The sequence below is a fragment of the Bos indicus x Bos taurus genome, chromosome 12 (assembly GCF_003369695.1).
Source record: "Bos indicus x Bos taurus breed Angus x Brahman F1 hybrid chromosome 12, Bos_hybrid_MaternalHap_v2.0, whole genome shotgun sequence".
Lineage (NCBI taxonomy): Eukaryota > Metazoa > Chordata > Mammalia > Artiodactyla > Bovidae > Bos > Bos indicus x Bos taurus.
This window is the reverse complement of record NC_040087.1, coordinates 12104817-12117556: the sequence shown is the minus strand read 5'-3', so window position 1 is coordinate 12117556 and position 12740 is coordinate 12104817. Positions and strand designations below refer to the sequence as shown.

The window sequence follows — 12740 nt, the reverse complement described above, 5'->3', positions numbered from 1 at the left end:
AACCTGCTGTACAGTACAGGGAACTCTACTTAATATTTTGTGTAGCTATAAGGGAAAGGAATCTGAAAATGAATATATATACACACGTATGTTTACTTATGTATAAATGAATCACTGTGCAGTACACCTGAAACGAACACACCGCTGTACATCAAGCATACTTCAGTTAAAAAAAAATAATAGCTGACTAAAGATAAGTAGAGAGCTATATATTGCAGGTAAAGACAACTTTTATAAAATCTTTCTAAAATGAATCATCACACAGATGATCTCCTTTCTTTTCAAAAAGTTATGAAAAGAGCAGCTGCAGTTTCAGAAGGAGAGAAATAGACTTCAGTAAATGCAGACTAATAAAAGCAGTGGTAGAGACATATGTCAGCAGTTAGCCCCCCAAAAAAGAAATCTTAGGTGGAACGGAATCTTGACTTAAAATCTGGTTTGAATGGCACAAGAGTGTTTTCAGGGTTAGGGTTGCACGAAAACTCCAAAAGGAGAGAGATTATCCAATATAGTCTGTATATTATATTAAATGGGATTTAAAAAGTAACACCTATGGCAATAAAAGAGGCAATTGATGAAGGAAAACAAAATCATGGCAATCAGGAGAATTATGTTTGATTCAAAGATGAAAAAGAAACACAAGATAACCTATCAGTCCTGACTAAAAAGTCATAGGACTTATTTTTCCTCCATGGCTCATGGAATCAATTTCATGGATTACAAAATCAAAACATCATATGCAGACCTCTTGCATTCACTGATCTTCAAATCAACAGTATTTTTAAAATTTTTATTAACACTATTTTTTTTTTATTTTAATTTTTTGGCCACATCATGAGAAGATTTTAGTTCCTGGACCAGGGATTGAACTCACACCTCTGCAGTGGAAATACAGACTCTTAACCACTGAACCACCACGGAAGTCCCTTCAATGTAGTTACTGAGAGCAATGGTTTCCCATCTTTTTTGTTGGGGGGAGGGGGTGACTTCCAAGACTCAAAACTTGACCAAACAACTCAGCCTCAATGCAAGGCAATCAGCACCCTAGCTGGACAGCATCGCCCAGTGCTCAGGTGGGCGCACACTGCCTCCTTGCCCTGCTCTCTTTTAGCCCCACGTCACCCTCTGAGGGCCGTGAGGACACCCTGAGGTCCTGCCGGGACCACCCTCCTGCAGCATGGAGGCCCAGTCCTCACGCAGACTGTCAGAGGTGGGACCATTCCTTGCCGCGGGCTCCATGCTGTGCTGTGCCTGCTTCCCACCACTTGCTTACATGTGCAAAGAAGATTTTAAACATCTACTCATTTCTAAAACATAAAGGCATACACTTTAAAATGTATCAGTGCACGGCCTATTGAATTCGGCTTCTTTCTGTCAAGAGAACATGCATGGGGTTGTAGCAAACCCACACCTTGCTTGTCAGTCAAAATCTGGTGGCTTTCTGTCAGCAACAGGTGTTAAAATGGGCTGAAAATAGCAAACCACTAGATGCGGCTAAAGCTTGATGAAAAACAGTAAGACTGTGAGAAAGAGGTCTTCAGATAAAAGAAATATATAACAAGAACAGGTGTCACAAACAGGAAGCGTGCAGAAGTAGCCAGAGTGGAAGGAATACACTTTGAAAAAGGTGCATCTTAAAATGGGCTTCCCTGGTAGCTCAGCTGGTAAAGAAATGCAGGAGAACGCCTGCAATGCAAGAGAACGCCTGCAACGTAGGGCACGTGGGTTCCATCCCTGGGTCAGGAAGATCTCCCGGAGAGGAAATGGCAACCCACTCCAGTATTCTTGCCTGGGAACTCCCATGGACAGAGGAGCCTGGCGGGCTACAGTCCACGGGGTCACAAGAGTCAGACACAACTAAGCGACTAAACCACCACCACCAAAACGGGTACCTGTACTATCGGCTGTGCTCCGCCATAAATTCTTAGCTTTGTCTCTAAATCACATAGATGAAAAGATACAGGAAGAGTCATTTCTTTTAATGGAGAATATTTATAAACCTCTCACCATCGTTCTACACCAAAGGCATCTCCAATCTTGAAGACGGAGAACACTGCCGCACGTTTTGTCGCAGACGGCACACTTGGCGCTCACGGGCAAGTTACCCTCGAGCCACTGGTGAGGCATAGCCACCTACACAGCAGGAAGAAAGGGCAGTCGAGTTAAGACCATGGAGGACACCGTTCTTAGCCCAGGGAAGAGAGACAATGATTTCTTACTCTATGGAATCAGCAGCATGTATCATTCCTGGCATGCATGCATTTCCCCCACTTTTAATGAGCATCTATTATGCCCAAGCACGATAGGGATACAAAAATAAAACTAAACCCCTACCCTGCAGGATGTGTATTCTGGCTGAGCACAGAGAGGGATTATCGTAAAGTAACCAGGAAGGGGTATCAGAGATTTGCATGCAAAGGAGATAAGGTTTTGAAGGTGGGGGAGCAGGCTCCAAAGTCCGAGGAGTGAACGTCTGGGTATACAGCTGAGCTGAGCCTTACAGAGTACCTTAGTCGGCCAGATAAGGGTCTGCAACATCAGCCCAGCCCCAACAACCCCTCCTAAGCCCTTACACACCAATCGTCTTAAAATTTAAGAGCTGAAAGAAGCTACGAAGGATTGAATTGAAAATAAAAAGTCCCAATCTACCCAAACTTTCCATCTAATCCTAATAATCAACACTTCCTCTTAATTTCCTGTTGTAATTTAACTAATTAGATGGCTCCCACTGAATTTCCACGGGAGCAGAGAACGAAGGAGTGGGGATGCCTGGGAGAGAGGGGAGAGGAAGGGAGCCTACCCCGTCCTCGTTCTCGATGATGTCCTTCCCGATGGAGGCCAGGGTCGTCCACTTGCAGTTGTTCGTTGCCCTCACTGCACAGCGTTTGTGAGCCTTGAATTTACACACTAAAAAAAAGCCAACCATTGCTAAGTGAACATGTACTTCTGGACCAATGATGAAAGGAAATCACAGCATGAAATTTCAAAGGGCTGGGGAGGGTGAGTAGAAGAAAGACAATATTTTTTAAAGTTTCTATTACTCTTCAATAACAGTCGATATTCTAAAAAGCAAATATGATTATGTGCTTATGAAGCATTCTGATCAAGCTACAGATTGCTACTTAAAGAGACTTCACTTACTCCTAAAAGAAGAAAGGAAATAAATACTAAAAGAATTAATTCTTGAGAAAGGAGACAACACACACACACAAAGAAGATAAAATTCAGTAATACAGGTTTTCCAGTGGTCATGTATGGATGTGAGAGTTGGACTGTGAAGAAAGCTGAGCACCAAAGAATTGATGCTTTTGAACTGTGGTGTTGGAGAAGACTCTTGAGAGTCCCTTGGACTGCAAGGAGATCCAACTAGTCCACCCTAAGGGGGTCAGTCCTGGGTACTCATTGGAAGGACTGATGCTGAAGCTGAAACTCCAATACTTTGGTCACCTCATGCGAAGAGTTGACTCCTTGGAAAAGACTCTGATGCTGGGAGGGATTGGGAGCAGGAGGAGAAGGGGACGACAGAGGATGAGATGGCTGGATGGCATCACTGACTCAATGGACATGGGTTTGGATGGACTCTGGGAGCTGGTGATGGACAGGGAGGCCTGGCGTGCTGCGATTCATGGGGTCGCAAAGAGTCGGACACGACTGAGTGACTGTACTGACAGACTGACAGGAGTTCTGGTAACATCCAATTTCTAAGTCTGGGTGCTGATTACATAAAAGCATTTAATTTGTGAAAATTCAACAAACTGTGTACCCTTCTGATGTTTTCTTTTTTCTGTTCGTATATTACACTTAAATAAAAAGTTTGAAAATATCAGAGAGATAAAGAACAAGATAATTCAGGGGAATTTGAAAGTCCAAGTACGTCAAGAAAATATCCAGACATCATGGGAAATGCATTGATGAGGGTCACAAAGACGGCACTGTCTTTTAAAAGTGTCCTGTTGGGACTTCCTGATGGTCCAGTGGCCAAGACTCTGTGCTCCCAATGCAGGGTCCCCAGGTTCGATCCCGGATCAAGGAACTAGATCCCACATGTCACAACTAACACCCAGTACAGCCAAATAAATATTTTTTAAAAGTATCTTGTTGGAAGTGAGTAAATAAAAAAGAGAAAAACAAATATCGCATACTAATGCAAATGTATGGAATCTAGAAAGATGGTACTGATGAAATAATCACAGACATAGAGAACAGACTTGTGTACACGGGGCAGGGGGTAAGGAAGGAGAGAAGGGGTGCAAGGAGACAGAAATGTGGAAACACACATTACCATGTGTAAAAGAGACAGCTTTTGGGAACTTGCCCTGTGACTCAGCGAACTCAAACCAGAACTCAGTAACAGCTGAGAGGGGTGGGATGGGGAGGGAGGTGGGAGGAGGTTGGAGGGAGGTGACTTAGGTAAACCTACGGCTGATTCATGCTGGTGTCTGGCAGAAACCAAGGTAACACTGTAAAGCAACTGCGTGTGTTAGTCACTCAGTCGCGTCCAACTCTTTGCAACCCTATGGACTGTAGCCCGCCAGGCTCCTCTGTCCATGGGATTCTCCTGGCAAGAATACTGGAGTGGGTTGCCATTCCCTTCTCCAGAGGAACTTCCCAACCCAGGGATTGAACGTGGTCTTCTGCATCATAGGCAAATTCTTTACCGTTTGAGCTACAGGGAAGTCCTAGGGATATATCCTTCGATTAAAAACAAACAATGTTTTTTAAAAAAAGATTTAAAAAGTATCCTGTTGGGATGACTACATGATAATGCAGAAGAAAGGAATAATGAAGTGACACTCCCACTACAGACATCGCTAAAGCTCCCCAGCCATATCACCAGAAAGATACCTACAAAAGAGAAATATGAGGAAACAGCAAGACAGAAGCAGTGCGTACATGAACAAAACAAATAAACCACAGATTATTTGAAAAATTAAACCTTGCTTATGAAAATCAGAACTTGACTACTACTACGCTTATCCATCCCTGTAAGGACACACGCAGTTGTTCAGTCGCTCAGTCATGTCTCTTTGTGACCCTCTGGACTGTAGCCCAGCAGGCTCTTCTGTCCATGGGATTCTCCAGGCAAGAATACTGGAGTGGGTTGCCGTGCCCTCCTCCAGGGGATCTTCCTGATCCAGGGATTGAACCCGTGTCTCCTGCACTGCAGGTGTATTCTTTACCATTGAGCCACCAGGGAAGCCCACCAAGAACATGCATTAACATACATTTAGCCAACTGCTAATGAATATTGACATTATAAAGAGTTTCTGACTTTTCAGAGAAATATTTAAAAGTAGAGATCATTTTGGTAGAAACATAACAAGGTACCTGTTGCAAATTCAAAATGAAAAGGTGGCTCGTTTTTGCATGGTTTTTGAATTTCTGCCAGTAAACCATTAACAAATTTGAAATAACAGGTTATAAGCTCTTCTCTTTAAATTGTCTTAATTTAATATAACATGAAAACAAACAGGTCAAGTAAAATAAATGAGATGCCTATATAGCCAAATGTTCAGAATGCTTCAGGTATCATAAGTAGCCAGTATATAAATGGCCATTTAAATTGAGCCGTTTTTCCTTGAGCCATTTTTCCTTAAAAACAATATGAGGACATAGATACTGGCAATGTTTCATTTACCTGCTCTTTTGTGTACACTGACAAATTCTTTCCTGGAAATCATAATATTTTTGCTATAAATGACTTTGTGACTCAAGCACAGACCTCATACAGAAAACAAATTTTCCACTTAACTTTATTGCTGAGAAACAGCAAAGTAAAGAAACAGCATCGCAGAAGGTAAGCTTTGTTTGAACAGTTACTTCAGCATGATACCTGCTCCTTTTTGCTATAAGGCAAGTGACTTTTACATTAGTTACTATTTTAAATTATTTAAATGGCTCAATCTGTTATTTCATTTCTCAAAAGAATGGTTTTAGTTTTAAAAAAGCAAGGTGTTTTCTAAGTACAAATAAGTGTTGATAGTCAATAACTTTTCTAAGAGACAAAGAAGGAAGTAATATAAAGAGGGCAACAGGGTCTAATTTCATGGCTTTTTGAAGATTTTGCCATTAAAAATTAAACGGTTCATGAAAAATAAAAATCACCTTTGTAATAATAAAGTTCTTCATGCAATGAGCATTGAGAATCACAAAGGTGTTTAATATAATATATAACGATTAAAATAAAACAAACGAATGAAATTATGGTCACTAAGGAATGGACATGAGGAATAGGCACCTTAATTTGGCAGGTGACAATTTTCTCCACACAAGTGATTCTGAAATAAAGCATTTTTTCCTGACCTGTAATATAGCCATTATTTTAAACCACAGAACTTAAAAAATACACTGGCTTGTAATAAAATTATGATTCTTTATTGCAATATAGTCTTTAACAAGTTTTAAGTGTTCAACAGTGGTTAAGACAAAAATTCATAAATACCCGTGTAGAGATATTTTAAGCTGTTGATTAAAAAGAATTACCATCTAACTTTTTATTCTTAGAGTGCTGTTTAAATCCTTGAGAATCACAATTATGCTCTGAAATTATAATTAGCATTCTCAATTGATTTAGGGAATTATCTGTGAAATGCATTTTCTGCCTTCTGTTTTTCATTCATATATTTTATATATGCAAGGTTTTAAAATAATTCAGTTATTGTTTAACACAAGCCTAGAAGACAAATCAGTAGACTCCTTTTACTGTGAAAAAGGGGCAGAAAGACTAAGTAAATATTGTATTGGTGTTGCACCCTGGAAGATGGATTCTATTATAATACTTTATTCATTGTCATTATTGAATGAATTTTTCCTGAATTTGCACCTCTGTTATAACTTAAAAAATTTTTTGTGTTGTAAGCCTTCGGTTTTGCTAAACAAGCAGTTTATGCAGATTTCAAGGGGATTTCTAAAATTTAACTTTGTTTACAATAAACATATCCTAAATAACTACAGTCTCAAAGAATAAAAAGGCTTCCCTGGTGGTTTGTAGAGAATCCCCCTGAAAATGCAGGAGATGTGGGTTTAATCCTTGAATCAGGAAGATCCCCTGGAGAAGGGAATGGCTACCCAGTCCAGTATTCCTGCCTGGGAAATCCCATGGACAGAGGAGCCTGGCGGGCTACAGTTCATGGGGTCACAAAAGAGTCAGACGTGAGTTAGCAACTAAACAATAAAACAACACAAAATAAAAGGCAACCTTTTTGGGTATTCATAAAACCTTCGGGATTTCTAAAATCTGCTACAGTTCTAAATATACTAATGGCAAGAATTAAAATTTTTATCAACAAAAAAAATTGAATACTAACATATATTCCTCTAAAAGGTATTTTAAAAATGCTATAATTGAGACTTTAAAAATCAGAAACTTAATTATCAATAGAATAATGTAACACATCTTTTTAAAGACTTGGAAGCTTTTTATCCCCACCAGCTAACGTAATTTTCATTTTTCTTTTAAAATGTTTAGAAAAATATTCAGTCATCCCACTGTTAAGTTCAACTCCTTTACAATTAAATATATTTAATAATGCATAACTCTCAGATCAGAAGGGTACCACAGATCAGTTCTAACAGTATCTAAGATACTAATAGATTTGATTTTTTTTTTAGCAGTTTGAGGAATAACAGACTATAAGGTAACTGTAGGGGGGCTTGCCTTATGACTCAGTTGGTAAAGATCTGCCTGCAGTGCAGGAGACCTAGGTTCAATTCCTGGGTTGGGAAGATTCTCTGGAGAAGGAAATGGCAACCCACTCCAGTATTCTTGCCTGGAGAATCCCATGGACAAAGGAGACTGGCAGGCTATAGTCCATGGGGTCACAAGAATCGGACATGACTTAGAGACTAAACCACCACCAAGGTAATTGTACAAAGACCTTCAGAATAACTCCATATAATCACTAAAGTCAGAAAGACTAATTATGTCTTTGTTTTCAATCATTTGTTAAATCTAAAAAAAATGTTTATGTCTCCTCCAAATTCTCATTTTCATGAATTTTAATGCATCAGGCCATGATACAATCTCTAATTGTTTGCTTGATGAATTTCTTATACAACTCACCTACAAATGTCTACAATTTATCTGACTAGAAAAACAGCATCATTGTATGCATTCTCTTATTTCATTTTTACAGTATTCTGTGAGATATAAATGACTATTATCCCCATTTTAGAGAGGAGGCAGCAAAAGTCTAAAAGGGTTAGACTAGTCCTGGTCACAGTCTGTAGTGTTGAAACTGGAATCTGAACCCACAGAGTTTAACTACAGAACTTTATTCTTACACACTAAGCCTGTCATGTTAAATAGCTGAAATACTGATGTATCCTGGGTTTTATAATTCAAAATGAGTTAAAACTGTGACTCTATTTCTTATTTATTATTTAATTGTAATAGTTATATTACAAAATTATCTAAGAATTTTTTGTATTAAGAGAGAAAAGCTAATAATAGTATTATATGTGGTTTAAAAAGAGGTACACAGTGATGGAACCACTGAGCTATTAAATAAATCAAAAGAAGGTATGAGTTTTCTCCTGGTGATGTTAAGTGGTCACTTCTCTTAAATTTAAAAATAATCCACAAATCCTGTGATGAGAACAACAGCATAGACCTTATTTTTAGAAAACTTTAAAGAAATTTAAAATGATATGTGTGAGTGTTAGTCGCTCATCCATGTCTGACTCTTTGCAACCCCATGGACTGTAGACAGCCAACTTCTCTGTCCGTGGGATTCCCCAGGCAAGAATACTGGAGTGGATTCCCATTCCCTTCTCCAGAGGATCTTCCTGATCCAGGGATCAAACCCAAGTCTCCTGCATTGCAAGCAGATTCTTTAGCATCTGAGCCACCAGGGAAGCCCCATTTACATTAAACACAAATGAAATAAAACATTTAAAATGATGTAGTATAAGTAACCATCGGGAATTCTGCCAAAAGAGTGTATACTGTCCACCAGAAAGTTTTGTCCTCTATAATCAAACAACAGAAAAAGAATGCTGGAAAATGAGAATGAAATACACAGTCTACAGAGTTTTCTTTACCAGTAAATGCTAGTTCCTGAGGAGGGAAATGCCATACTTTGATTTATGCGTGTATGCTCACTCACTCAGCCGTATCCTACTCTTTGCGGATATTTGGACCAGAGCCCACCAAGCTGCTCTGTCCATGGGATTTTTCAGGCAAGAATACTGGCTGCTGCTGCTGGAGTGGGTTGACATTTCCTCCTTCAGATGATTTCATGTTATCTTTTCCTAAGCTAAACTATTTTCTAAGTCGTTCGTATCTGGGGAGAGCTCCTCTTGAAGCCACAGTTTAAGGACAACACTCTGGTCCCCCGAGAGGCTCCCACTCACTGCTTCCACCCAAGGGCAATGCCTTGCTGCGGAGCTGTTTCTCTGTTCGCAGAGGTGCCTGTGGCGGCGTGTGTACAGGAAGGACAGCGTTGAAGGAGGACACGCCCTGGTTGCTACTGTACCTTCGCAGGACAGGCCGTGGGAGGTGACTCCAGAAAGACTCTCTCGGCACACGTTACAGAAAGTGGGGCGGGCGTGGGAGCACGCGTACCAGTTATGCATCCCTGAGAAATGTTCCACGTTAAACTGGGCCACCTGGAAACGAGACGTCAGGGTAGGTTTGCCAAACGAGAGAACAGGACTACATGCAGAAGCTACATAATGATGACCGAAATTTCAAATCCATTATTTTTAAAACTAAAACACCTTGCTTTAGCTAAAAAAAAAAAAAAAAAAAAACCTATATCAGGTTTAAACAGGTTGCTGAATGAATCTACATATACTTTTTCCCCCCACAGAATATAGCTGTAGCATTATGGATCACATTTATTCTCTAAGAGGGCAAGAGGACAAGAGAGATGCTACTTCACCTCGTAAGGTTCTCTGGTCTGTACAGACTTCAGCGAGCTGATCCAATCCTCCATCTCTTTCCTGTTCTCAGCGCACAGCATTAGTCTTCTAAATGGAGTGATTATCTGAAAGGGATAATTCAACATAATGACTGCTAACAGGCAACAAAGAGAGGTGATTATAAGACCTAACATCTTGCAAGGTGATTCTATTTCTAACCTTTGAGTCCTTACTTCCTTGATGAAGAAAGTATGATGCCCTATAATGTAAATGGATTTAGTTCTCACTGTGGTACAGAATGTTTCTAGGAAAGACACATTCTGACAAATCTTTTCTAGTTTTTTATCTCATTGCTATTCACTTATCAGGCTTTTCAGCCCTTTACCCAAGTCTATGAACTCAAATGAGCAGAGTATTCTTATTTCATGGAATATATCTTGAAAATTAACTTAAAATATACTTCAAAATAATTCACAGTAAGCTTAGAATTAATACATTTTCCAATATGGAAATTTTTTAAATTCAAAAATCAAAGGAAAGTAATATTATATGATTTCATAACGGGTTCATTACAGTTTCAAGACTATTCTAAGTAATGTTGGGTTTACACATCCTTCCCATGGCCTATTGTAATATGATTTATGTGATGAACTTTTCTTCCTGTTGTGTAGAACTCCACTGTACTACCTTTTAGTGAGAGCAGGGAAGAGGAATTAGCATGCAAGTCCTTTAGCTGGCTTTAAGAGAAGAAAATAATTGTGACTTTCATCTTTTTTCTCATGTTACTAAAGAAGGCAAATTCACTACACCAAGACTCTTAAAGCAAGAGGAATAAAAATTTCATGCTGTTATAGTACCAAAAGTAAGATTCTTCGAGGTAAGATTCTGAAATGACTTGAAAGCAGCCACTATTTACCTGTGAATACAATACTCAGGTTGTAATCTTGAAGTTGCTAGCCCCAAAGCATTTACGGACAGAAGGGACCATTTATTTATTTGTGAAAGAAAAACAAAATGTCACATTACTACCTGGAAACTAATTCCGAGTAATAAATTATATATTTATTTATAGAGCAAACAAGAAATTTTCCCAGGTTAAAAGCCATTTGATTGAGTGATAATCTACATATTGCATTAGAGAGCAGATTTCCCAAGTTATGGAAAAGTAATAATTATATTAAAAACAAACAAACACGGAGCACTTCTCCAAAAGAGTAAACTGGCAAGCCTCAATCACTACAGCTCATCTTAGGAAATAAGTCCTTTATTCAAAGCTAGAGTTCAGCACAGTTGTAGCTACTCACCGGTCATTGCCTATTGCCTCCTGTCAACCGTCGTTAGTTAAGGCTAACAATCCTTCCGCAGACCAAGGGGACTTCAGTACACTGCACAGGCACTCGTGCTTAAATACAGCTGGCCAGAAGTCACGTGGATGGGGAGCACGAACCACTCAGCACTGAGTATTTGTTAATTGCACATGAAATTGAACAGAACCTCACTTTTCTTCTGTTTTCCACTAGGCTCTCTGGATGAAGCTTATTAGCAATTGGTCACTCCTCTTCCTCAATAAATAGTTAATGCAAAGAGCAATGCCTCCCTCATTACTTACAAGCCAAATGGATGCTTTATTGCTTCAAAATGTTTTTCCAGGACAGCTCATCGAGTGCAGCAGAGAGGTACCATTAAATGATAAAACACCCCTGGCTCCAGTGACTGGCACAACACTCCAGAAATATCTGCATGTCAATGGGACTGACTGAGTAAATCTGGTATTTAAATAAGTATCATCTTCTGTATGCTTTACTTAATTTTTCTGCTATATGATATGATGTCACTTTAAGGATTCCTTCTCTTTCATTATGGCCTTAGAGTGAGTGAGATGCATATTATACAGGTAAATAAACCAGGCTTGCTATCTTATTCTTTCATTTTGTTTTTGTTGATGTTAATTTCTTAGTAAAGCAGGATGTCTGATGGTTTTAACTATCTTTAATGGCTTTAACAGCCATTGTGAATTCTATATAAAGAGGGTAAAGAAAGACGGAGAAATAGCTTCTAATTTTTCTTGCAGTTTTTGGAACTACATGAATGCCTCAATGCTGAACGATTTCAGCAACATAAATCATGCATGTACTTCATGCATTCACAAAGTAAAATGTTTACACTTTCAAATTCTCCTTTTTAAAAAAAATGCGTTTTAAAATGGGCAATAATAAGCCAGTAAAGATAATATATTCTTAAAATACAAGACTTTTTAAAGCCATACAGAAATTATAAATAATCAGGATTTACAAGCCTTGTGATTAAGAAATCTACTGATTATCAAGTTAAGATGTTGATCCAGAAAAAGGAAATCCTCCATAAATCGTGAAATGCAGAGAGATCTCGTTTTGTGGCTGCAGGACCAAAAATACCTCAGGGAGCAGCCCAGAACTGGCTGGGCTGAACAGAAGACAAGACTGGTTCACCAGGCAAACCGGTAACACCTCCCAGATTGCCCCTTTCCCCGGTGAGTTAATCGCTCATCCATTCGCCAAAGCAAAGAGTCTTCTCCCCACCTTTAATGTAAATTCTTCCTCATCACCGAGAAGAGGAGCAAAAGAATGTGATGTGACAGTCACAGCCGCTAACTGATGGGCTCTGGCTGCATCGTCACCAAACCCCATTAAACTACAGTAGTCCCTCATCCAAATCTTTATTAGGAAAATACCTGAGAAGCAGCAAACTCTGAGAATTACTTAGTTCTACTCTGAAAGCCTTTTTATTACAACAGACAAGGGAGTAGGGTAGGGAGATCGAAGGACAGAGGCGAGGCCATTCCCAGGGAAGACTACGTTTGTGGGTGCTCACTCAGTCTCGTCTGACTCTTTGTGACC

At 39.3% G+C, this 12740-nt stretch overlaps 1 protein-coding gene across 7 annotated transcripts in view; it reads right to left on the bottom strand.

The window, feature by feature from the left end:
• DGKH (diacylglycerol kinase eta) overlaps positions 1-12740 on the bottom strand; it is a 208034-nt gene that overhangs the window by 67754 nt on the left and 127540 nt on the right. For 6 of the 7 annotated variants that reach the window (XM_027557145.1, XM_027557149.1, XM_027557148.1 and 3 more), the window contains 4 exons: positions 9885-9989; positions 9477-9609; positions 2801-2907; positions 2008-2133 (listed from right to left, as the gene is read on the bottom strand). In XM_027557145.1, coding sequence (XP_027412946.1) covers positions 2008-2133; positions 2801-2907; positions 9477-9609; positions 9885-9989 — 471 coding nt within the window. Of the gene's footprint in view, positions 1-2007; positions 2134-2800; positions 2908-9476; positions 9610-9884; positions 9990-11168; positions 12032-12740 lie in introns of those variants that run through there. The other variant, XM_027557150.1, reaches the window with a different exon arrangement.